General features: G+C 48.3%; 1 protein-coding gene across 13 annotated transcripts in view; it reads right to left on the bottom strand.

Moving 5' to 3' along the window:
• The window catches only part of LOC142582184 (uncharacterized), a 236,207-nt gene that overhangs the window by 145,693 nt on the left and 67,068 nt on the right, over positions 1–23,446 (bottom strand). For 12 of the 13 annotated variants that reach the window (XR_012828386.1, XM_075691581.1, XM_075691587.1 and 9 more), the window contains 4 exons: positions 11,485–11,848; positions 11,110–11,387; positions 6,566–6,946; positions 1,466–1,550 (listed from right to left, as the gene is read on the bottom strand). Coding sequence is in view for 12 of the 13 variants with exons in the window: in XM_075691581.1 (XP_075547696.1) it covers positions 1,466–1,550; positions 6,566–6,946; positions 11,110–11,387; positions 11,485–11,848 (1,108 nt within the window). In the remaining variant the exon portion in view is untranslated. The remainder of the gene's footprint in view (positions 1–1,465; positions 1,551–6,565; positions 6,947–11,109; positions 11,388–11,484; positions 11,849–23,446) is intronic. The other variant, XM_075691588.1, reaches the window with a different exon arrangement.

Here is a 23,446-nt window from a genome sequence, read left to right as displayed (position 1 = left end):
AAACGTAAAAGTTATTTATGTTTCCTACTAGAACCCTGGGAGCGTTAGCCCCGTGCCTCGTATCAACCTATAGCTGCCGCTACTCTCCATTCCCCGACCTATGCCTCCTTCCTCATGTTTTCCTTTCTTTCTTTCTCTTTTTTTTCACTGACCTCCTCGTCCTACATACATTGGACTCCGCCTTCCTTTTGCTGCGCATCGTTGCCAATAACGCAGCTGTAAATCTGCCAAAGCGCCGAGAAAAAGTCAATCACTGTCGCAGCTGTCCCATTCGGTTTGATGTACCTTAGAACGATCGGGCACCCGCTCTGCTGTCTTTGCTATCGGTGCCCAACTGCCATTTTCTTGTAAACCCTGATGAAGATCTGTCCACCGGTCGAAACTCTTGTAATTAAATATTTGTTCTGTTTACCTTGTAGCATCGCCCAAGTTCTTTATGTATGAAAGGTAGCCTGAAGAATGTCTGTTTACCTACATGCATATCAAATGTCACTGATGAAGGCTGGCCCACCAGCCGAAACGTCTGGCAGTAAAAAAGAGCGTGCTTTCACGTACGTCGTGTTTACTCTTTCGTGTTATACCGACGGGTATATATATATATATATATATATATATATATATATATATATATATATATATATATATATATATATATATATATATATATATATATATATGCAGCCACTAAACGGTTATGAAACGCACAAAACTTATTTCAGAAACCGAAGACCGGGTAGCTCATAGTAAACGACTTCATTTAGTCGATTTTCTCGCACAATTTGATTTTGCGCTGGAAGCGCAATACACGCATTCAGCAAATGGAAATGTCCCTTATGGTATCTTTAACGCTTGTCTGTCAATAGCATACATGGCCTGTATAGGCACAGAGACGTTGCATTTTAGTGAGCGCGAAAAGACGCGCAGCAACCTGGCGGCGACATCCGAACGACGCCCGGAGGGAGGCTTGCCCTCGCTGCAGGAAACACGAAGCGAGAGCGCGGAGCGTGCAGGGCTGTTTGGCCTCGATAATCGGGCATGCTGCCCAAAGCCAGAGGTGGCCGTCACTGATTACCGAGACAGAGGACAGCTGATTACTCGATCCCATTGTCCCCGCGCAGGAAGAGTACGCGTATCGGCGTGCGGCAGTTAATGGTTGTGTGGGAGAGAAAAGAAAGCGCCAGGCGATTACGGTACTCCCTAATGCAAACTTTGAGCGCAGCTCGATACGTGTTCCTATTTCGCGATGTCTTGAGGCAAAGGTGCTGAGACCGAAGTCACATCACCGCACCGACTGGCCGTGCTTCGCAGACGGCCGCGTGGGAGCGCTGGCACGACGAGCGGCACCGGCGGCGAGCGCGGTGGCACGAGTCCGACGCTCAACCCCGGAAGGGGGCGCGCTGGAAACCCAGAGTTACTGTACGCGCTGCACAGTAGCTCTATGAAAACCCGCCGAAGGTATACGCACCCGTACGAAGAGATGATGCCACACGGCGCACTGCAGATCGTCTGCGAGCCGTTGACGCCGAGCCCTGCTTCGCACCCGGCACACTCTGAAACGATCGTTCAATGGTAATTTGCTTGAAAAAAATAAAAGAAACACCTGGCCACTGCAACAGCCCCGGCAATCTTGCAGTGGATGATCAGGTGGGCAAGCACACGTGAACATCTGGACAGTTTATAACAGCAGGATTATTGCGGCACACACGGTGGGACAGATTTCAGCTCGTGGTTCAAGAGCGACACGATTCGCGTGTGCCTTCGTGCGAAACTTATTGCGTGCTTTTTTTTATGCGCCCTGACTTTAGCGCAGTTGTGTGACTGAACTTTGTGTTTCTGTGTTCTTTTTTCTAATTGCAACTTGACGTTAAGACTGAGTGTTTCACGTATGTATAAGTCTAATCACTTGAGTCTAATCTGCATTTCTACGTAAATCGGGATAGTCGGCTACAATTAAAGGCGCCAACATCTCCCACATATTTAGAAAAGAGAAAGAAAGGGTCGCGTTAACGCAACAAGTGAAGACCTACCGTATTACTTTGACGGTGCAAAAATGTGCGTGCCCATTGCTTGTTATATCTCGCCGTTAAGCGTGCGCTGGGTTTGCATCTCCGCTGTTGATGCTGTTGTTATTTCTTGCGGTCACTGTACCAGCACCTATGTGATTTTACCAGTGCGTAACGTACAACACCTATTGTTCGTTCTCCATTTCTCTCAATCGTTCCTTTCACTTTTGTTCTGCTGCACGAGAAACGAGAATCTCTGCTTCCCAGATCCTCTTTCTGCCGCTCTCCGTGGAAAATCTTTTACTGTCAGAATAAAGAATAGAGGTCAATAAAAAGTAGTAATTGACTTGGGAACACAGCAACAACGAAGCAAAACTTTGCTGTCAAGGATGCAATAAGAGCTGCTGCTTCTGTGACATACACTCTATTAATCTGTGAAAATGTCTTATAGGAAGTTATAAAACAAAATGTGCGTTACAATGAAGCATTTATAGATGGATAAAAGTGGGCTTGCTATCAATACTGAGAAAGCACTGTTCAGGCAACCGTGGTAGCTTTTCGCCGTCCCCGAAGGCAGCTTCGAGCCGATGCACGCTGCGGCTGCCGTGAACAGCCCGGGGTGATTTTCCACAGCACGTATTGTGAAAGTCCGAGTTTGACAGAAACCCGTCTGGTCGGGAGGAGAGATTGCAAATACTTGAAAATCGAAAATAAAAAAAGACTTTCCAGCTCAGCCTCGTTCACAATCCTCCCGCGTGGCAGCCCTAACGTATATTTATTTATGGCTCTTATGGTCGGCGTCCAACTTTCAACTACTTACAGCACTTTTTGTGGGAAGAGCAAATCGCAAAGGTCAAAGATAAAGTGCCGCAAAAGCAGGCATTTCACCCATATTACTACTGTGCACATCGTGGCAGAACTTGAAAATGATAGCTCACTTGTTTCTTCTAGTGTTAGTTATTGGTTTTAGCATGCGAAACTGCATCGGTCATTAACATACGGAGAAAAGACGGGGAATGCAGGAGATGGAAATTCAAGACGATGAGCAAAACGTGAGCAAGGTGAATGCAGGAGCCAACGTTTCGACAAGTGGACTTGTCTTCCTCAAAGCGACGTACGCTTTCCTCGCCACAGTATATATAGGTGGGGTTCTAAAGGGGAGAGGGTGTGAGGTGGGAGGATGCGGAAACGAGGGAATATGTGTTAGCGTGTCGAATTGAGACTAAATGAACGCTGTGTACAAGGTCAAAGCCAGGGCACAACCTCCCCCCCCCCCCCCCCTCTGTCAACTCACGCGCGTTAGCCGGCGTGTCAAGGGCGTCTGACACGCCGGCTTTTTCTTTTTTTTCCTTTCCTTTCCTTTCTCTTTCTTCTTTTCTTTTTGTCAGACGCCCTTTACACGCCGGCTAACGCGCGTGCATTGACAGACGAAGGGGGGGGGGAGGTTGTGCCCTGGCTTTGACCTTGTACACAGCGTTCCTTTACTCTCAATTCGACACGCTAACATATTTTCCCTCGTTTCCGCATCCTCCCACCTCACACCCTCTCCCCTTTAGAACCCCACCTATATATACTGTGGCGAGGAAAGCATACGTCGCCTTGAAGAAGACAAGTCCACTTGTCGAAACGTTGGCTCCTGCATTCACCTTGCTCACGTTTTGCTCATTAACATACGGAAGTTACATTTACTACAAAAGAGGGTGGCTCGCAGCATTTGGAAATTTTTCCCGATTTCAGCACACTGAGCCAATTTTTTTCAGCACTTCGCGTTGCTCCAATTTCGCAATGGTACGAAAGAATTTTGATCAAGCATTTTCATCAAGAACGCGGCCTGACCATTTTACAGTGGGCATAATGGGAATCGCTCTTAAAGGGAGCAATAAATCGGCTCAGGCACTGGCGTGTGACAACTTTATTGGCGTCTTCTCGCTAAGCGTTCCTTCTGGCTTACCGGGCTTCCGCTCACGTTAACCTGTTTGGTATCCAACGAGCGCGACGTAGTTCAATCATCTTCTTCGTTGTCGCTCCGAGGGCCATTCGGAGACCGACGGTGCGAGACACAAACAAGGCCGAGCACTAGAAAGATAAAGGCGGATAAGCCAGGCCGCTCGACGGGGCTTAGCCACCGTCCGGAGGGTCTCAGTCCGGACCGGCACGTGCTAGCAGAGAACTGCGCTGTGGCTGAAAAAGCACTGCCCAGCAAGAAAAAAAAAATGTATATACGAGAAGAAGAAACTTTAGTACATCTATACACGCTTTTAGTAAACACGCACTGAGAAGAGCCTCGGCTGAGAACGGAGGATTTCTAAGTGCATTTGCTTGCTTTTACTCTTTTCTTAACAATTGCACACTAATGGGAAGATAGGCTGCAGTGGAACCATCTATACCTGTACATAGTTGATAAATAGGCATACATATGTCCCAAGCATACAAACATACTAAGTCTACACACAAAGAATGCAAACAATAGAAAAAGAAACTAAACCAGGACAAGCGACCCACCCGCGTCAAGTCAAGGGTTAATGTACACTGTACAATAAGAAACACACACACGGTACGTGTACGACACGAACATCACTTTTAAGCAGTCGTGGCGTTAAATACGCAATGCACATAGAGTTAATAAAAATTTGCACTTAAGCGCATATCAAGGAGAGTGCTGCCTGCAAAAAAAATCCCGCTGTTGCGTGCTGATACTCGAGTCCTCGAATATACCACTCAAGTCAGCGAAAGTTAGAAGAAGATCATTGGAGACATTGAAAAGACCATCAGTTGAGGGTATGCACTGCCTCGCCTCCTCACTTCCCTACCAAGGTTCATAGAAATTTAGGTAATTATAGAATTTAGCATTTTCACCATTCACTGTTAAAAATTTTCACAACCAGCACGCACACGAACTCTGCTCTCCTGCAATATTACCCGAAGGCTCTACGAGAGGGAACGAAAGAGAAGCAGAAATGAGGATAAATGATAGGCATGCGAGGTTAAAAGCAGGGCTGAGTCAGCACGAATAGGTTGACGCTGCGTTTGTGGCTCCAACGCGCCGCACACTGACGGAAGAGACGATTCACTGCAAGTTCTGCAACCGCTGACGCTGTGAAGCATGCCGTGCTCCTGTACTTCTGCCGCTAATCGACACTGTGGTGCCAACCACATCAAATTGAAATTTTATAAACCGGGAGTCGAATTCGCTAAGCTTATCGCTCAACCGCGTCTCATGGACACGTGCTAATACAGTGGGCGTCATCACTTTTGACCGGCGCCTTTTCTCTCAGAACGCTTGTAAGGAATGCCTCGCAAGTACTGGCTTAGTGCGGCTGCCCGCAAGATGCTTCGTGAGCTATAGCGGTTGTTAAGAGCAAAAGCCGGCCAATCGAGATTGCGAACATGCCATCAGCAAAGGTGAACGTCCAATGGCAAAGACGTTTCCCAAACTAAACGCTACGTAAATTGCGTCTAAGGGTTTGTATCACAGTTATGTAATATATTTGTTGAACTTTATCCATATGCAGTCCTGCACAGATGTACGCTGAAAATAAGAACAGATTGCTCAGTAGATATCCGTCTAGGTGAAAGTGCGGCGCGGTTCCTCTGCGTTCAAGTTGCTCCGCCTTTTGGCGCTTGTTCGTTTAGTTTTGGTCGCCGTTATGCCAACTCTAGGGATTCATAACCAGATGTAGCGGTTTTCGGGTCTGTTTAGGGATTTAGCGTCATTCTAGAAGCATCTAGGCATCTTTTAAAGATGTAGTTATCTAGCCATTTACGCCGCTATGCATATTCATAAGTACCTACGCAGACTTTAGCAAGGTTGCTGGAGCCAGCTGCCCCTCGACTCTCTCTAGCACTACCAGCGGCTGCAGTGGAGCAGCACGCCCGGAGTGGTGGTTGATATACAGCGGCGCTGCAGTCACTCGCGACTGCTTTCAATTTTGGCATCGTAATGGGAGGGGGGATTCTCTCGACGGCCGTACGGGGCACATCTTCCGGCTGCCCTGCATAATCTAGGCGGCTCAAAGTGTTTCTTCTTGACCAAAAAGGGGCGTTCTGCGCTGGCACCTATGCTTCGTTTTGGAAACGTTGTTTACTCCTCTTCGCGAAAGAGGGCGAAGAAATGTCGCGGCTGGGTATTACAGCTGTCGCACAGCGCGTGTAAAAGCGAAACTTGTGAAGCTTGGCCAGATTTGTCTTTTGCGCGCTCGAGAACGCATGCTCGGCAGTTTACAATAATTCTGCTTTCACGGCACCTCATACGTTCAGGGCTCCAAGAGCTCTGCGTACAGTATACGCATTACCAAAGTAAATGGCAACTTGTTGAACGTGCGGCGGCGAGCAAGGTGAGCCGAGTAAGAAGAAGCAAATTTGCTTTATCATTCAACAGGAACACATAAAGATGCGAATAGAAGCGCGCACAAAGCTCTGGGGCCCCGTAAAGGATAACGTCGTCCCTGCACAACAATTTTAGGGATATATATATTTTTTTCATGCACTCTCGGGACGACACGGCGAGTCGCTGTCCCGACGTGACCCATGACACGCGGCTGCAGGCACGCGACCGCACGTACCGGCCCTCCTGAATTCGGCCATGAAGCCCCGCTTGGTGAGCTGCTTCTTCAGGACCTGGTTGCAGGTGGTGAGCGTGAGGTTGACGAGCGTGCGCGAGCCGTCGGTGACCAGGTAGGGCGGCGCGTCGCCCTGGCGCTCGATGGCGAACCGGGCGCCGTCCGAGTGGCGCCACGCCGACGCGCGCACCGCGGCGCGGCAGCCCGGCACGGCCGCGTAGGCGCCCCAGTGCAGCACGTCGTACTCGAGGAACACCAGCTCCATCACGTCGCCAGGCTCCACTGACACGGTCCACAGGTAGCGGTGGAATGGCGGCGGGTACGAGGACGGGTAGCCCGAGCTCGTGATCGTCACCGGCGCCACGAAGCTGCCGCGGAACACGTCTGCCGGGAGTCGCGAAGCTCTTGGACACTTCTAACACGCAAACCGCGCAATATGTCCACTGCGTCGTTTGTTTTTTTTTATCAGTGCGCCCTACCTCTCTTCCGCTGACCTCACCTGTGTCTCACCTGACTAAAGAGCGCGAAAATATATCTACTAGAGGCAGAAACATATATATATATATATATATATATATATATATATATATATATATATATATATATATATACGTGTACATGCAAATGATTTGATTTCGCACAGCTAACTTTCCTCTGCAGTCCTACGCCAACTCTTGAGAAAGAGAAGAGTTACTGATAGTTTAGACAGGTTAGCCGAGAGCTAAAAACTTGGCACGGGGAGACAGAGAGAGAGAAAAGGCAGGGTGGTTCACAAGAATCGGGTCTCTTGCTTGTGACCCTGCATGTGGGATAGGGAAAATGGGCTTAGAAAGAAGGGAAGATGCCACTAAAAAAAAAAGGGGGGGGGGACAAGAAGTAAAGGCTTTCACTGAGTCTGGTGGATCGCAAGAAGCACAACAATATCTGATCAGTCTTCTGAAAGAATATAGGACTCGTCGTATTTCTCCACGTGCATGCACAGAATGAAGGACAAAAGATAGGCAGTGAGAGAAAGAAAGAACGCAAGCACGCATGTGAAACTTGCACGTGGACTAAGGTTGCTTAAAGGGACACTAAAGTGAAAAATGATTTCTTCTGCCTCAGTAAATTACCGTTCTACAACACCAAAAACACCACTCTTACAACGATAAGACGTTTGGTAAGCCAGAAAAAGCGCAAGAACTAAATACGGGTGGCGACGCCTACTTAAGTTCCCGCACCTGGGGGCTGTGACGTCGTGAATTTTGGTGGCATCTTCTAGGGCCTACTAATTATAAATAGCGGTACACATTGACCAAATTGTGTTCTAAAGGAAACAAATAATAAACATGGCAAGCTTCGGGAACCTTTATTCAGCCAACGCGGTCCAAATGCGAAAACATACTTTGGAATCCCTGACGTCACGCTGACGTACCGGCGCTGGGGTTTCGGCGCGAAATTCAAATACTGATACTTGGACCTTCATTTTCTCATCTAATAATCCTACTATTTTTTTAAAATACTGCCTGCAGGGTTCTCAAACAATGCTTCATTAGTCTAAACTTACTTATTGTTTCGCTCTAGTGCCCCTTCAACCCCATTCAGGTTTTTACCGCATGAAGCGACACAGAAGCCGCCACGGAGGACGTCGCGTGCTGCTCGAGGCGCGTGTCGCGAAGTCGTCGAGGCTGAGGCGAGTACAAATCACGCGTGCCTGATCCTCGTCGGCATGCACTGCAAATACGATACCAGTGCGCACGTAAGTTTTGATAATGCACGCTGCAAAAGTCGTTAAATACGGCACGTACATTCTGCAAGGTGAGTCTGTGCAAGAAATGCCTGTGCGCGGCCAATCGTAACAATAATGCGTTTTTCCATCAAGTCTGCTTTTTCAGTGAGAACGGAGCGGAAATGCGCTAGAAGTATACACGCAACGCGGGCGCGGTGTCTGCCTTCTTTTAAACCGCCTCAGCTCAGTGGCGCTTCTCGCTGTGTTTCTCGAATTACTCCCATTTCAATTCTCTTTGCGTCGCACACGGGTTTATGTTCTCGCGAACAAATCAGCAGACCCTCCCCTCTCTCTTAAGAAAATAATGATGGTGTGCCCGCTACGATTACTACACTGTGCAATCAGAAACAGATGGAAAATAGCTGCGGCGACGCCGTCAAGCTGCTGGTTAGCGATGAGACGTGTGGTGAGCGGACGTCGCACAACAAGAAGATGCCGCTGTGTTTTTGTCGAGTTTTTTTTTTCTTTTGTGCCTGCGTGCGTGCGTGTGTATGCGGCGCTACTGCTCAGCCTCCCAGGTACCTCATCTCGCATTATCACTTACCACGGCGTATACCCCCTCCGCACAACAGTCTCGTGGTTCGTCTGCCTCTTCGATGGGTCGCGGTGTTCCACTTTGGCGGCGCCTTGTCGCCGCCCCCGCGCGCACCGGGTGCCGGACAATGACGACGACCAGCATTGCGCGACATACATTGACGAAACGGACTTTGGCGCGCCAGCGGAAGCGCCGCTATAGTGCATCACGATTTTGGATATATATGGCTAGCCGTCTCACAATGTGAACATCGTGTCGGGACACAGCAGCATTTGGAAAAAGGAGCAGCGACTTTCTGATGTCGCTTCGTCGGCTATAGACGCTTTATCGCTGAACGCAAGTGGATTTAGCCGCTCCGATACTGATCCATTTTCCTGATACACGTTTACTGATTCAATGCTGCTCTCGTGGTCTCAGCGCGCGTCGCAGCGTCCCTTCTTCTTCTCGTCACGGCTGCCCCCTTTGACGTACCGGCCAGTACGAGTAGCCTTATTTACACTACACGCTGTGCTGAACCTTCCCGAACAAGAAAGAGCGCCCGTGTCGTCGCTCCGTGACGGGCCGGCGCGCCTACTCGCACAGCGCGTGGAAACAGCCAGGCTAAGCTTCCTCCAATTTCGGCGTGGTGCATTCGGCGCAAGTGATAGCTGTCTTGGTGATGTCTGGTCGAGCGCAAACACAGGCAGGCGGGAAGACTCGCCCATGGCGCACGAAGATCGGTGGCCTGAACGGTTGGAACGAGCGAGAAAAGCGCATTTCCGAGCGCTTGCGTTTGTGCCGCTCTGAGATGGACGAGGTGCGCCCAAACAAACGGGTGTCAGAACTCGGTTACTGCGTGATGCGGGTGCGTGTTTCGAACCGCGCGATGGGCAAGGGAAAGACTCACGGAGGCCACAAAGGCGCTATAGCCACGACGTCCACACATAAAGGCACAGAAAAGAAAATGTATAATTGCCAAGGTCGTTGCTTTTGGATCGGATGGCAGAGGACAGACTTGAGATGTATCCGACAAGTCGGCATCCAATCTTTTGTTCACCCTATTGGTCCTGAAACCGAGAAGCATTTCGTCTTATCATGAAATCACTTGAGACGACTCGCGTTATTAAGGGCTCATTTTTCAGTTCACAAGTGGAGGTTTAATTCCGGATTATACGAAGCGGAATGTACAAATGCAAAACAGCACGAGCATTCGAAATAACAACACCTGGTTCGACGGAATCCACTCACACGACGTGGCGCCTCTGCGTTTTAACTGCGCGAACCGACGTTGTTTCCGCATGATTTCAAGTTCTACGCAGAACACGCGACAGTTACGCGTACAGGTCATGGGTTACGCAGCGCGTGTACTACACGTTCTGAAACGGCTCCGCAATCAGCTGTGCCGAGAGGTACGCTGGAACCTAAACTGTGATGTCTGGGCACAGGTTCCTAGATACAGTTCGTTGTCTCCGGACATAGGGATGCACCTACCGCCTGGGTTACCAGGACGTGAACAGACCATGCTGTACCGTCTGCGGCTAGACATTGCATTAACGAACTCATACGCTTTCCCTATTAGAATGGCCAACAGCCCCAAGTGCGACACATGCAACAGCGATGAGACGCTCGCACATATTATCTGTGTCTGCCCACGATATAGAGCCCAGAGACAAGTGATGTGAAGAGTACTGGACCAGTTGGACAATCGTCCACTATCAGAACTCAACGCTTTACGTCAGTGCTTCCAAAGAACATCCGCGCTGAAGGCCTTACTCGCGTTATTAAGGTTCCCGCGGTCTACGGGGCTTCACGATAGACTTTAAGAACGCCGTCTCCTACCGCTCTACATTATACGCGGTTTGTTCGTGCTTGTCTCTCTTTCTCTCTATCTCCCCCTTCCACTCTCTTTCTTTTTTTATCCCCCTTAACCCTTCCGCCAGTGAAGGGTAGGCAACAGAAACTGCCTCTGGTTAACCGCCCTGCCTTTCAAAGCATTCTCTCTCTCTCTCTCTCTCTCTCTCTCTCTCTCTCTCTCTCTCTCTCTCACACACACACACACACACACACACACACACACACACACACACACACACACACACACACACACACACACACACACACACACACCTGTATGTTGAGGGCAATTGCAAGCGCGCATGATGAACGTTCGTGGAGGCCAGTTTGGGGGTACGCTGAAGCAAGGGAAGCGCATTCGAGGGCGGAGGATTACGCGGAGCGACGAGAGGTTGTCAGGCGGTCACTCACCCACGTGACCCGTGGCTCGGCAGACGAGCGGCCCGAGCGTGTGCTTGCCGGCCTCGTTGGCCTCGCCGGTGTCGCCGAAGCGCAGCTGCAGCACGGGCAGCCGCCGGGCGTCCAGCAGGAGGCCCGCGTCCTCCAGCCACACCTGCTTGACGTTGGCGTCACAGTTGCACGTCGAGTTGCGCCTCGTGCGCAGGCAGTGCGGGTGGCAGCCGCAGCTGCGGCTGTCCGTCTCGGCGCCGCCCCAGTAGAACTGGTCCCGCCAGTCTCGGCCAACCCACCTGCGCCGAGTGCGAGCCGCTTTCAAGGCATTCCCTGCTTGTATGGAAGCGCAGTCTATAGCAGCTACGGCGCCCAAGTGTGAGCGAGAGAGCGCACCAGCTGTCGAGTCCGGGCGGGTACCAGAATCCGAACATGGCGCCCTTGCAGTCCCAGCGGACGAGCTGCTGGCAGGAGAACATGCTGTCGATGAGTGTCGTCAAGTGCCGCTCGGTCGCGTCCCCGTAGGTGACGTTCCGCGAGTAAGAGCCTGGCGGCTCCTTGCCGCGCACCTGCAGCGTCTCCTCGAGGTCGTGGTGCACGACGGTGAGCACCTGGAACAGCTCGCGGCCGTCTCCCATCTCGCAGTCTACCCAGATGGGCCTCAGGGGACCGTCGCCGTCCACGTCGATCTGGTAGGTGCCGGAAGTGCGAACCTTGTGGTGCACCCACAGGTCGTTGCAGTTGCTCCGGTTCAGGTGGCCTGCGCACCGGCCGGCGGCACGGATTAGCGAGCGCGAAGTACGCGCACGACAAGCACGGTGCCTTGCCGCGTGAGGCACCGAACTGGCCGGCCTGAGGACAAGAAAGAAAGACATACCGCAACAAATATTCGCGACAGGATGTACGTTCTGCAGCAACATGTGGCAATGACTCAGCACGTCGTAAACGAATGCCAGAATTTTCGCCCAGGCGAGACCCGCACAGAACGTCCACCTTCCAGAAGCACTGGGATTCAAAGCCTACGGAAGCATTAACGGGTCAGCAATCGAGATAAGCAACATACGTTTAGAGTGTACTGGTGAGAAAAAAAAGCAGGACATGTATTGACAGAACCGGATTCGTTACCGGCATAGACGATATAGATGTAAATGTTTCAAAGAAGAGAAAAAAGCTCAAGCAGAGATAGGCAAAATGCGAGACTACAAAAAAGACATCTAATAGCTGATTAGGTCAAGCAGGCAAGGTGACCATATTTGTCGTCGCCACGTTTAAAAGGGGCCGCCAATATAAATCGTCATCACGATCACACGCGGGTAACTCATATGTGCAATAGTCAAGGTTGGTATGAATATTCAGAGTTGATCAGGTTATGTAATGCCTAGAACAGATCACCAGTGGTCTCTTTGAGTGACGGCCAAATGAAGGAAAGCACAGTCCAGGACGACAAGATGGACAGATGCAACTGTCAAAATTGTCGCCGTAGGATGAATTCCGCTGCCGCAGGGCATCCACCTTCGTCGTACAGAGTAGTGATGGTGGTTTTTACGTGGCAAAATGAGAACGTAATTGATCTTTGAGAGTTTACCAATCGACTATCTCGTTTATGGACTTCTTTCACGTGTCACGCCTGAGCACATATATTAATTCGTCTTGGAAACAAGCTTTGCACTCGAGCGCCAAGCTTGACGCAAACCTTCCTTTGTTCTCCATTCTTGACTAACTTAGAATACTGAGCAACTTATGCACGCGCGAAATTTTGAGCAAATATAAAATGCTAAGCGGATAAAAATGATCATGCTGACATGAATGTCAAGCGTGAGAAAAGATTGTAGACTTACAAATGACAGCCTTCGAACAGCAAGAAACGGTTTGGATATTGTGGTCAAGTTCGGGAGTATAACATTAGAAGATGCTTTGGCCATGAGACAAGAGCTACATGCGGAGAAGAAAATGTTGATTCTAATCGGAAGAAAAAAAAACTTGGTCGCTACTAACTGAAAGAAGTCACAAGACACTATGCAGAAAGACATTGAATTAAATGAAGGGTGCAAGGAAATGATTGAAGAAGTCGTAATGAAAATAACTTACAGTTTCGTCCGTAACGCACAAACTAGTCACGCGATAACTGGCGAAATATAATGCGCAGCGAGCTATCGACTCATTACGGTGTTTCTTGGAGTGAACATTTGCAGGTGCGAGCAATCTTCTTTACAGAAGTAAAAACGTGTGAGTCGTATTCGTTCGTGGAATCATCACCATAGCTTATTTAAAAGTGCTACGGTTGAACTGTCGTTCCTTGGCTTCTGCTTGAACAGTCTTAAATTGTTTAACAGCGCAGCTTAATCCTAACGTCATAATCTTGCAAGAAACCTGGCTTACTAATGAGGAAACTTTTCATTTTAAGGATGTTCGACCTTTTCTTTTAGATCGCCTTTCACTAGGAGGTGGTTTAATGATTTTGTTGTCATCTAAATTTTGTCGCAAGGCGGAAACATGTCTTCAGATGATGTCCCAAGAATTTTGGCAGCGGACCTGGGCATCCCAGGCTACCGTTCATTTTCCATTATAAGCGCATGTTTCCCTACGGACGTTCACAACACACACGCATTGGACAGTGCGTTCGCTAGCTGAAAAAGTCCTTACGGGTGACTCCTACCACGTGTCATGGGGTACGCGTCTATGGAACTGGACCACAGATATATTTCCTGCCTAAACATGGGGCAACCTACATTTGTTCGCGGGCAGTCTTGCTCAATGTTAGGTTTGACTTTTTCTAGCATAAGTGCTGCTTTGACATCTTGGGCTACAATTGATTTCTGTACAAACAGTGATCATCTCCCGGTGTCCTTCGAAGTTGCATGCCCATCAACATCAGTTGAAAGACACGGCATAATATTTGTCAATTGCAAATAGTTTAAACAATGCTTGCGCTCAACCATTGCGTCACTTGCTGATAGCGAAGAAATTGGGTTGAATATTTGTTCAGCGCCTTAGATATCCGGAAAAAAGTCTGAGTTCGTAATTCGGTCAGCAAAACGTTACTCATCGAGCCCTTGGTGGAGTACTGAGTGCACACGAGATAATCGAAGAAGGAAAGCTGCTTGGAAAAAACCTCTAGATAATCACAGCCCACAAAATTGCAAGGATTATCAATATATTTCGGCAACCTTCAAACGTACTGTTACGCGCGCAAAAGACGAGTACGATAAAAAAACATTTCAATTATCTTTGTAAATCGAGAAGCATACATGATTTATTTAATTACCGTTGTTTTAGAAAGAGACTCCCAATAACCGCTAAAGTAGAGTCAGTCGTCTATACCTCACATGACATGCAGGAGTCCTTAGAACTATTGGCTAAAGGACTGGAGAACCGGCTGACATCGCTCCTTCAAACTTGTGTTTTTACTCCGGCATTCTAGGACTACCGAGGGGGTATCCTCTTCGGAAGTAGCACAGGTCATGTTGTGGTTGTCAACTACAGAATCTGGCCCGTATGGAATAACAAATGCAGTATTAACACAAGAAGCTGCGAATGAGCTTTTGAAGTTGTTAAACTACTCTATTAGTAATGCATGAATATCACATGAATGGAAGATCGCCAAAAAGTATTCCGTTACTTAAAAAGCAAGGGGCAGGGTATACAATCGCCAACATAAGACGAATTGCTTTTACATCAAATATGTGAAACTTATTGAAAGGGTGCTTCATGGGCATATAACAGAGGTTTTTAATCAAAATCTGTTGTTGAGTCACTGTCACATTGGATTTAGATCTGGTCAGCCAATATGACACGCGCATGTAGACCTTGAAAGTCGCATTAACATCGCCCGGCACAAAAAAACAGTATGCGGCTTTAGTTACCTTAGATATATGTAAAGGATATGACAGTATTGAACACACAATTTTAATAAATCCGTTTGAGCGCCACGGCTTTTCAAGTTATATTTTGGCATGGGTGAATGATCTTTCAAGACAGAGTTTTCCTTCTCGCAAAGAGCAGCCAACAAGAGTTGTTCCCCAGGGTTGCTACTTTCACCATTGTTGTTTAATATTTTATTGAGATGAATCCCCGTTTCACCCAGGTGCTAGCACCTACGCTTATGTTGACCAAATTGCTTTTTTTTTGTGCGTTTGCTATGGATATAGTGACATTTACTTCCCTTACCAAATTTTGCATTTCTTTCTAAGGTAACTGGAAGGCTCGCTGATTAGCTTACATTTATACCTGCTTGCTAATAAGTGTGCTATTCTTGTTTTTTCCGTTAAATACCCCGTACAAATATCGCAGAACTATCATCTAGAAGATATTCCACAAGTAGAGTAACTCAAGTACCTTGGAGTTCTTTATAACGAATCTCTCAACTGGCGGCCACATATTGAATATATTGCGACAAAAGAAGTTCGTGCGATGGGCATTTTCGCGCGAATTGAGCAACGGAAGATCAGCTATGCAAAGGCAATCATTTTTTCGTGGTATACGGAGTGCCCCGGTATATACCGGGTGTACCAGCTAACTCTAGCCAAAGTTTAAAAATATGCAAATGCCACGTAGCTATACAGAACCAAGGTTATGTTGTTTGCCGTCACTTGGTAGACACTCAAATTGTTTTTTTATTATGCCTAATTACATAGCTCATCTTAACTAATCAGCTTCTCAAATATTATAATCAGATGAAAAGTCTTAATGAGAAAATTGTAGAGCAACATAAAAAACTCCCGATACAACTTTCTGTTAGCAGCCCGCGAATACAGGCGAAATTGCGACGAGACCGGCCGCTCGAGGAAATATATATATATATATATATATATATATATATATATATATATATATATATATATATATATATATATATTGGAGAGTGGAAGGAGAACAGTTATGATCTTTGTCCATGCCTCCGCCAGACTAAACGAAACTAAAGTTGTCCGACTAAACGCGCACGCAACAGCCGCGCCACGTCAGGAAGGAGTGTTGCGCCTATCCTCTCTCTTGCATGCGTAATCATGCGAACGACAATTAAAATTTGGAGTCGGATATCTCGGAGTACAGACATGCTAGAAGAATTCTTCCAACTGATACTGTGTAGAAACACGACTGCTTCTAACTTTTGAATACAAACATACAAACTTACTGCAGTCAATAAAAAGTCAATTATTCAATTTTAGCGAATTCGGCTGCTGACAGGGATTATTATCATCTTACTTTGTGTCCCCATGGCCACATAACTTATTTGCACAGGCGGTTTTCGCGTGCCTGCCAGTGCCTAATTTTAAGAAAACCACAATGCTTAGTTTTGAACATTCGGTATATATAAAGAAAGCTTTATTAACGAAAACAAATTGAATTCCAGTATTTTAAATGCCAAAATAACCATACGATTATTAGACACGCCTTAGTGGAGGACTCACGAATAATTTTAACCACCTGGCATTCTTCAACGTGCACGTCAATCTAAGTATACACGAGCATTTTGCATTTCGCCCCTATTGAAATGCTGCGGTACACTCTTGAACAAATGTACACCCTTTGGTGTGTATATTTGCCCCACAACAATAATCGTCATCTGTCTTGCGTGCGCTTCCTTCCCTGAAAACGCTGCGCTCGCTACTTTCCTGTCGAGAATGCCCTGTCAAGCTGATAACGGGCACGCCGTTCGTGACTTGGAAGTAACGGGCTCGGCGCGTTAAAGAAAGGAAATGCGGACAAGACAGATGACGATTATCGTTTTGTGGCAAAAGGGTGTAATTTTGGGCTTAAGAGTGTAGGGCTCGAATCAGCGACATTGACCTTAGCGCCACAGCCATTGGGCTAACACACATCGGGTGGTTATACGGAAGATGCAGAAGTGTACAACGCGCGTTTTCCTCCTAATGCTGACATTTATAAAGCTAACACTACAAAAAAAGTACGGATAATAGTTGGAGAGTGCTGTGCTACGCGAGCGCGCCGTCAAAGCGCGAACAAACGTATGAAAATGTAGCTATTCTAGCCGGAGCGTAGCAGACGACTAGGGGGCGTCTTATCACTGACGTCACCAGCGCCATTCGCAGCGCCGCCATCGGTCGTGCACGAGGCAATGGAGGCACGGACCGCATGACTCTTTTGAGAGAGCTCAGTTGTGAGGCAGGCTTGACCGGCAGGATATGAGTGCGTTTGTTTATGACCGTTGTCAGGATTGGGGACTCAATTCCATCGCTCGTAACCCGTTGTCAAGATTGGAGTCAGGCATGAATTAGAAGGTAGCTGGCCCATGCCGTCGTCCAACTTATCCACGCTGAGGGCGTTGACGAAGCGAAGAACTGCTTCTCATCGAGAACGAGGAATATGGGTTTATTTACAGTATCTACATGCAGTTCATCCGTCTAGCATGACTGCGAGAGAAAGTACATCAGTCTAACATGACTGCCTGAGAAAGAGTGCACTGAGCAGCCGCAGAACAGCGGTTTATAAACACTCGGTCCTCCTCCGATACCCAGGTGACGGAAACGGCCGTCCAGACATCGTAAACAAGTCGCCTCTCTGCGGGACGGTTTACACACACACACTCACACACACACTTCCTTGCGCGAGGTTCACGGTCCCCAACCGAGGTCAGCCGGACTTCGTCGAGCTCGGGGCCCACATCAGGAAAGGTGCCCTTTATTCCCAGAGCTGACCCCCGCAGCGCGGTCGGTTACCCATTGTCTTGCGTCTCGAACGGCGCGTGGGAAGGGATCTCCGTCGACGTTCCCGCGGCAACTCCCCTGCTCATAGCAGATCAGGTGGGCGGTGGCGGGTTGCCTGCTTCGTCGCACCCATCTTGGCTCCAGCGACGGAGAGTCGAGGACGCGCACTGTTCCCCACTGTTGCGCACTCCAGGGTAGGGTACCGTACTGCTGCCGAGAAATAGCGGCGCCTGCCTATCGAAGCTCGAACGACATTACTTATTGGGTAGCGTGGCGTTGTCGGCGGGCTGCAGGCATCCGGTAGATCAGGGCGACCAAGCAGGGGCGAGACGATTTGCTAGTGCGAAACTTCCACTGTTTATTCAAAGGTAGTTGAAAGAATATAAGAAGAGCATGAAGTATGAAGTATCAAGTAAGAAGTCTCTCAAAGTACATTTCGGAGCCCCTTAAATAGGCTCTCTACAAGTTGTGGGCGGGATCTTGCTTCCGTCGAATGACACGTGACAGGCACGGAGAGAGGGCCCCCGTGGGCTCCGGCTCAGGGGGGGGGGATGAGGTCAGCACACGCGATGCCACGACCATGAGAGGCGACGGGGATGAGGTCGCTCGTGGGCTCCGGCTCAGGGGTAGGGTGAATGACCTCTCGCCACGTGGTGTCAGACGCCAACCCTAACACCACACACAGTCGACTTAATCACGCCGTGGCTAGAGGTTTGCGGCGGTGCTCCGGGAAAGGTTGCCGCCGCTGTCGCAACTGGCTGGCAAAACTTGCACCTCAGCGGGCCGTTCTTAACAGCGTCGCCACTAATCTCCTGTCCTGCTTAGGTCATCATCATCCTAGTCGTGAGTAAAGTTTATTCTTTCTCTTTTCCTTCCATTTGCCACTTAAAGCGTATTTTTTCTCAGGAGTGGCGATGTGTTGGATTCCTACCACAGACTTGAGCAGAAAAAGAGAACGAGAACAACAAGTTAAAAACGTTTACACTCTTTGGGGTATGTCTTGTCCCCAAGCAATAATCGTCATCTGTATACGTACATTTGCTCTCTCAAACGCTGCGCGCCTGGTATTTCCCAGGTCACGACAGGCATGCACGTAATCAACGTGGCATTTCATTCTTGACAGGATAGTAGTGAAAGAGTTTTCAAGAAAGAAAACGCAAGCCATGCAGAGGACGGTTATTATTTGAGCATAAGATACACTCCAAAGAGTGTAAATGTTTTTTTTTAAGTGAATACGCACAAACTTCAACAAACATCCGATCCTTGGCCGGTGCCTCACCAAAACTGAGGCAGGCTCCCCTTCTTTCGCAAACCCCCCTTGTGGATAGTGTCAAAGCGAATGTCACAGGCGTGGTTGTCCTTCTTGCATTTCTTTCCCAGTTTCTCCTCCTATATACCGTGATCATAGTAAAAACGGCGACAAAGTGAGACCTTGAACTTCGCCGCTCAGCACCCAGGCTCGCTAGCCCCTCGTTCGTTGCACGTTATTGTTCGCTCGCACGAAGCGTTAGACGCCAAACCATATAAGGCCCATAAGAAATTCAGCGAGGTGCGAGCCTCGCCCCAGCAGGTCGGCAAACAAGCTTCGCGTTAATAAGCTTTTCATAAGGTCGCTCCGACCGCGAAAGATGAAACGCACGAGAAGCGCCGGGAAGTCGGTGTGTGTTCCTACACGCGTACTGGACACGTGCGACGCAGCGCAGAGCTTTCTTTTGCCCTTCATGTCTTGCTCCTAAAGTGGACAAACTAGACGGCAACAGGCCGTCGCGAGGAGACACCGAGCGCAAGGGGCCGCTCCCTCCCGTGTAATTGCTCGCCGCTGGTCACTGGCGCCTCTGCTCACAGGCAAGACGCAGCAGAACAAAACGGGTTCAGGCCAGACTGACGCATATAGGAGAGATGCTGGTAGAATTCGCAGAAAGGAATAAGTTGCGAATAATGAGCACCTTTTTCAGGAAGCGTAGCAACATAAAATGGACCTGGAAAAGCCCTAACGGTGAAATAAGAAATGAAATTGATTTCATACTTTCTGCCGATCCCAGCATATATAGTGCAGGATGTAGAAGTGTGATAGGTAGGGTAAAGTGCAGTGATCATAGGTTAGTGAGGGCTATGATTCACCGCAATTTGAAGAGAGAAAGAGTAAAACTGGTCAAGAAAAAACAGGTCAACCTAGAGGCAGTAAGGGTAAAAACAGACAAATTCAGGCTGGTACTTGCAAACAACTATGCAGCCTTAGAACGGACATGATGATGAAATAGATATAATGAATGAAACCCTAACTAGGCTGGCTTCAGAAGCAGCATTTGAAGTGGGTGGTAACGCACCAAGGCAACCAATGGCAAGCTCTCCCAAGAAACGAAAGACCTCATAAAGAAACGACAAAGAATGAAAGTAATGATATGTAGTGTTTATTGGCGCAAGGGTCAAGTGTGGCCAAAGAGCGCCAAGAATGAAACTGTCCAACTCAAGAGATAAGATAGAATTCGCGGAGCTGTCAAAACTGATCAACAACGCGAAAGTAAGCGACATTCGAAATTATAACGTGAGAAATACTGAAGAAGCCATAAGAAATGGTCGCAGCCTGAAATCAGCCAGAAAGAAACTTGGCATAAGACAAACCAAGATGCATGCATTGAAAGGTAAGCGGGGTAATATCATCAGCAATTTCGAAGGTATAGTAACAGCAGCGGAACAATTCTATACTGACCTATACAGTACCCAGAGGGGTCAGGATACCTCCATTAGGAGCACTAATGATCAGGATACAGAAACTGCTTCTATAACTAGCGATGAGGTCAGAAGGGCCTTGCAAAACATGAAGCTGGGAAGAGCGGCAGGAAAAGACGGAATGACAGTCGATTTAATCAATAATGGAGGAGACATATTGCTAGGAAAACTGGCGGCTCTCTATACGAAATATCTTCGACTGCAAGGGCCCCAGAAAACTGGAAGAATGCAAACATACTAATCCACAAAAAGAGAGATGTTAAAGAATTGAAAAATTATAGGCCCATTAGCTTACTCCCAGTATTATATAAAATATTCACCAAGATAATTTGCAGGAGAATAAGGGCAACACTGGACTTCAGCCAACCAAGGAAACAGGCTGGCTTCAGGAAGGGATACTCTACAACGGATCACATCCAAGTCATTCATCAGGTAATCAAGAAATCCGCAGAGTACAATCAGCCTCTCTATGTGGCTTTCATAGACTACGTAAAGTCATTTGATTCAGTAGAGAGACCAGCAGACAGAGAGGCATTACGTAATCAAGAAGTGCAGACCGCTAACGTAAATATCCTGGAAAATATCTAGAGATTGCACAGCTACCTTTATCCTGCACAAGAAAAGTATGAAGATGCCTATAATGAAAGGGGTCAGACAACGAGACATTATCTCTCCAATGCTATTCACGACATGCTTGGCAGAAGTATTCAAGCTATTAAACTAGAAAGCCTTAGAAGTCGGGATCGACGGCGAATATTTCAGCGACCTTCGGTTTGTCGATGACATTGTTCTATTCAGCAATACTGCAGACGAGTTACAACAAATGATTGAGCACCTTAACAAAGAGAGTGCGAGAGTGGGGTTGAAGATTAATATGCAGAAGAACAAAGATATTGATGAATAACCGGGCAAGGGAACAAGAGTTTAAGATCGCAAGTCAGCCTTCAGAGTCTGTAAAGGAGTACGTTTACCTAGGTCAATTAATCAAAGGAAACCCTGACCATGAGAAGGAAATTCACAGAAGCATAAAAGTCGGTTGGATCGCATACGGCAGACATCGTGAGCTCTTGACTGGAAGCTCACCATTATCCTTGAAAAGGAAGGTGTGCAATCAGTGCATTTTACCGGTGTTGACATATGGGGCAGAGAATTGGAGACTGACAAAGAAGCTTCAGAACAAGTTAAGGACCGCTCAAAGAGCGATGGAATGCTAGGCATAGCGTTAAGACACAGAAAGAGAGCGGTTTGGATCAGAGAGAAAACGGGTATAGCCGATATTTCTAATTGACCTTAAGAGAAAAAAGATGGAGCTGGGCAGGTTATGTAATGTGCAGATTAGATAACGGTTGAACTATTAGGGCTACAGAATGGTTACCAAGGGAAGGGAAGCGCAGTCGAGGAAGGCAGAAGATTAGGTGGGGCGATGAAATTAGGAAATTCGCGGGCGGTAATTGGTATCGGTTGGCGCAGGACAGGGGTAATTTGAGATGGCAATGAGAGGCCTTCGTTCTGCAGTGAACATAAAATAGGCTGCTGCTGCTGCTGTCGATGATGATGATGATGATGATGATGATGATGACTACGACGACGACGACGACGACGACGACGACGCATAGAGGATAACGTGTTTGTACAAACACGGTGCAAATATAGACTTTAGCAGCTCAGAACAGACCTTAAAGGTGTACTGACACAAAAATTTTCAATCTTGTTTTTTTCTGCTGCACTAAGTAGCTAATGACCCAGTAATCACGGCACCAAACATCATTGGCTTCAGAGCGTGACAGGTAATTATTTGGAGCCTTGTTTGTAGCGACCAGTTCAAGTTTCGGTTTCAGAGAGCAACGAGATGGCCAAAGAAGGAATGTAAACACAGCTGAGCACGTGATAGCGCAAAACTGTGACGTACGCACGCCAGCGCGCTCGCCGGCGCGAGAGCTTCGTGTTGCTAGTTCGTCTGGTACGTCTGCACGTGATGTGCGATGGCCTCGCCATCATCGCCGCCCTCGTTTTCGTCCTCCAGCGGCGACTATTTCTTGCAGGCCGCCGTATTAGACGTGGCCAACCACATTTTATTGGATCCACTACAAAGCAGCGACTCGGAAAATAGGGACAGCTATCAATATGAGTACGCACTGGTAGTACAAGTAGTACCAGCCGTTCCTCGTGGGGCGCTTCGGGAATGATGCATATTCCGGAGCAGGACACAAAGCGAGGTAAAAGTCGACGCAGCATCAGGCTTGGGGGTACGTAATCTTGGTGGAAGATAGACTGCTCTAAGCTCGGCCGGTTTTGTTTATACAAGGCACGCTCGAAATGAAACGAGCAAAGCTGGCTGCTCTTAACGGGGTCAATTCTAAGCGTCCAGTGGCGCGCACGAACTCGGACCACTTCTGGCGCTTATCGACGCCGACGGTTTAGCCAACAAGCAAGCCAGGCGAGCTGGCGATCGCTGGGGAACGGTCTATAGGCCGACGGATCCAAGGCCGACGGCCTTTGCGACCCGTCCGCAGCTGGTAATAAAGCACCTATATTCGTCAACACAATAAACGTCTGCACATTTGTGTCACTCATAAGCGGCAATGCAAATAGCTTTCCCGTCGCCATTGGTAGGGATGAGAAAACACGAATAGCCAGGCGAGCCGCTTCGCAGCGACGATTGCAGCGGCGGCGGCGCTGACCGCTTGCGAGTCAAGATCACGGCAACGATTCGCTATTTCGCGCAATGTTTTATGACGTGCACAACTTTACGAGTGCCGCCGTCAACGGCGAGAGAGGTCAGCGTCACGACCAGGGAGAGAGAAAAAGGAACAGAGACGATCGGAGCGGCGACAAACTTGCTCGCAGGTCCCGCCCCGACGGCAGCGCATACTGGTGACGTAGCGTTTGCTCGGTTGTTTACATTCCTTTCTTGATGTCGATGTCGCGAGGTGCTGCGTATTGCGGTTGGCTGCACGCACGTA

This window comes from Dermacentor variabilis, chromosome 5 (assembly GCF_050947875.1).
Source record: "Dermacentor variabilis isolate Ectoservices chromosome 5, ASM5094787v1, whole genome shotgun sequence".
In the NCBI taxonomy this organism is placed as follows: domain Eukaryota; kingdom Metazoa; phylum Arthropoda; class Arachnida; order Ixodida; family Ixodidae; genus Dermacentor; species Dermacentor variabilis.
Note: the sequence above shows the minus strand (reverse complement) of the source record. Positions and strands in the feature narration are given on the sequence as shown.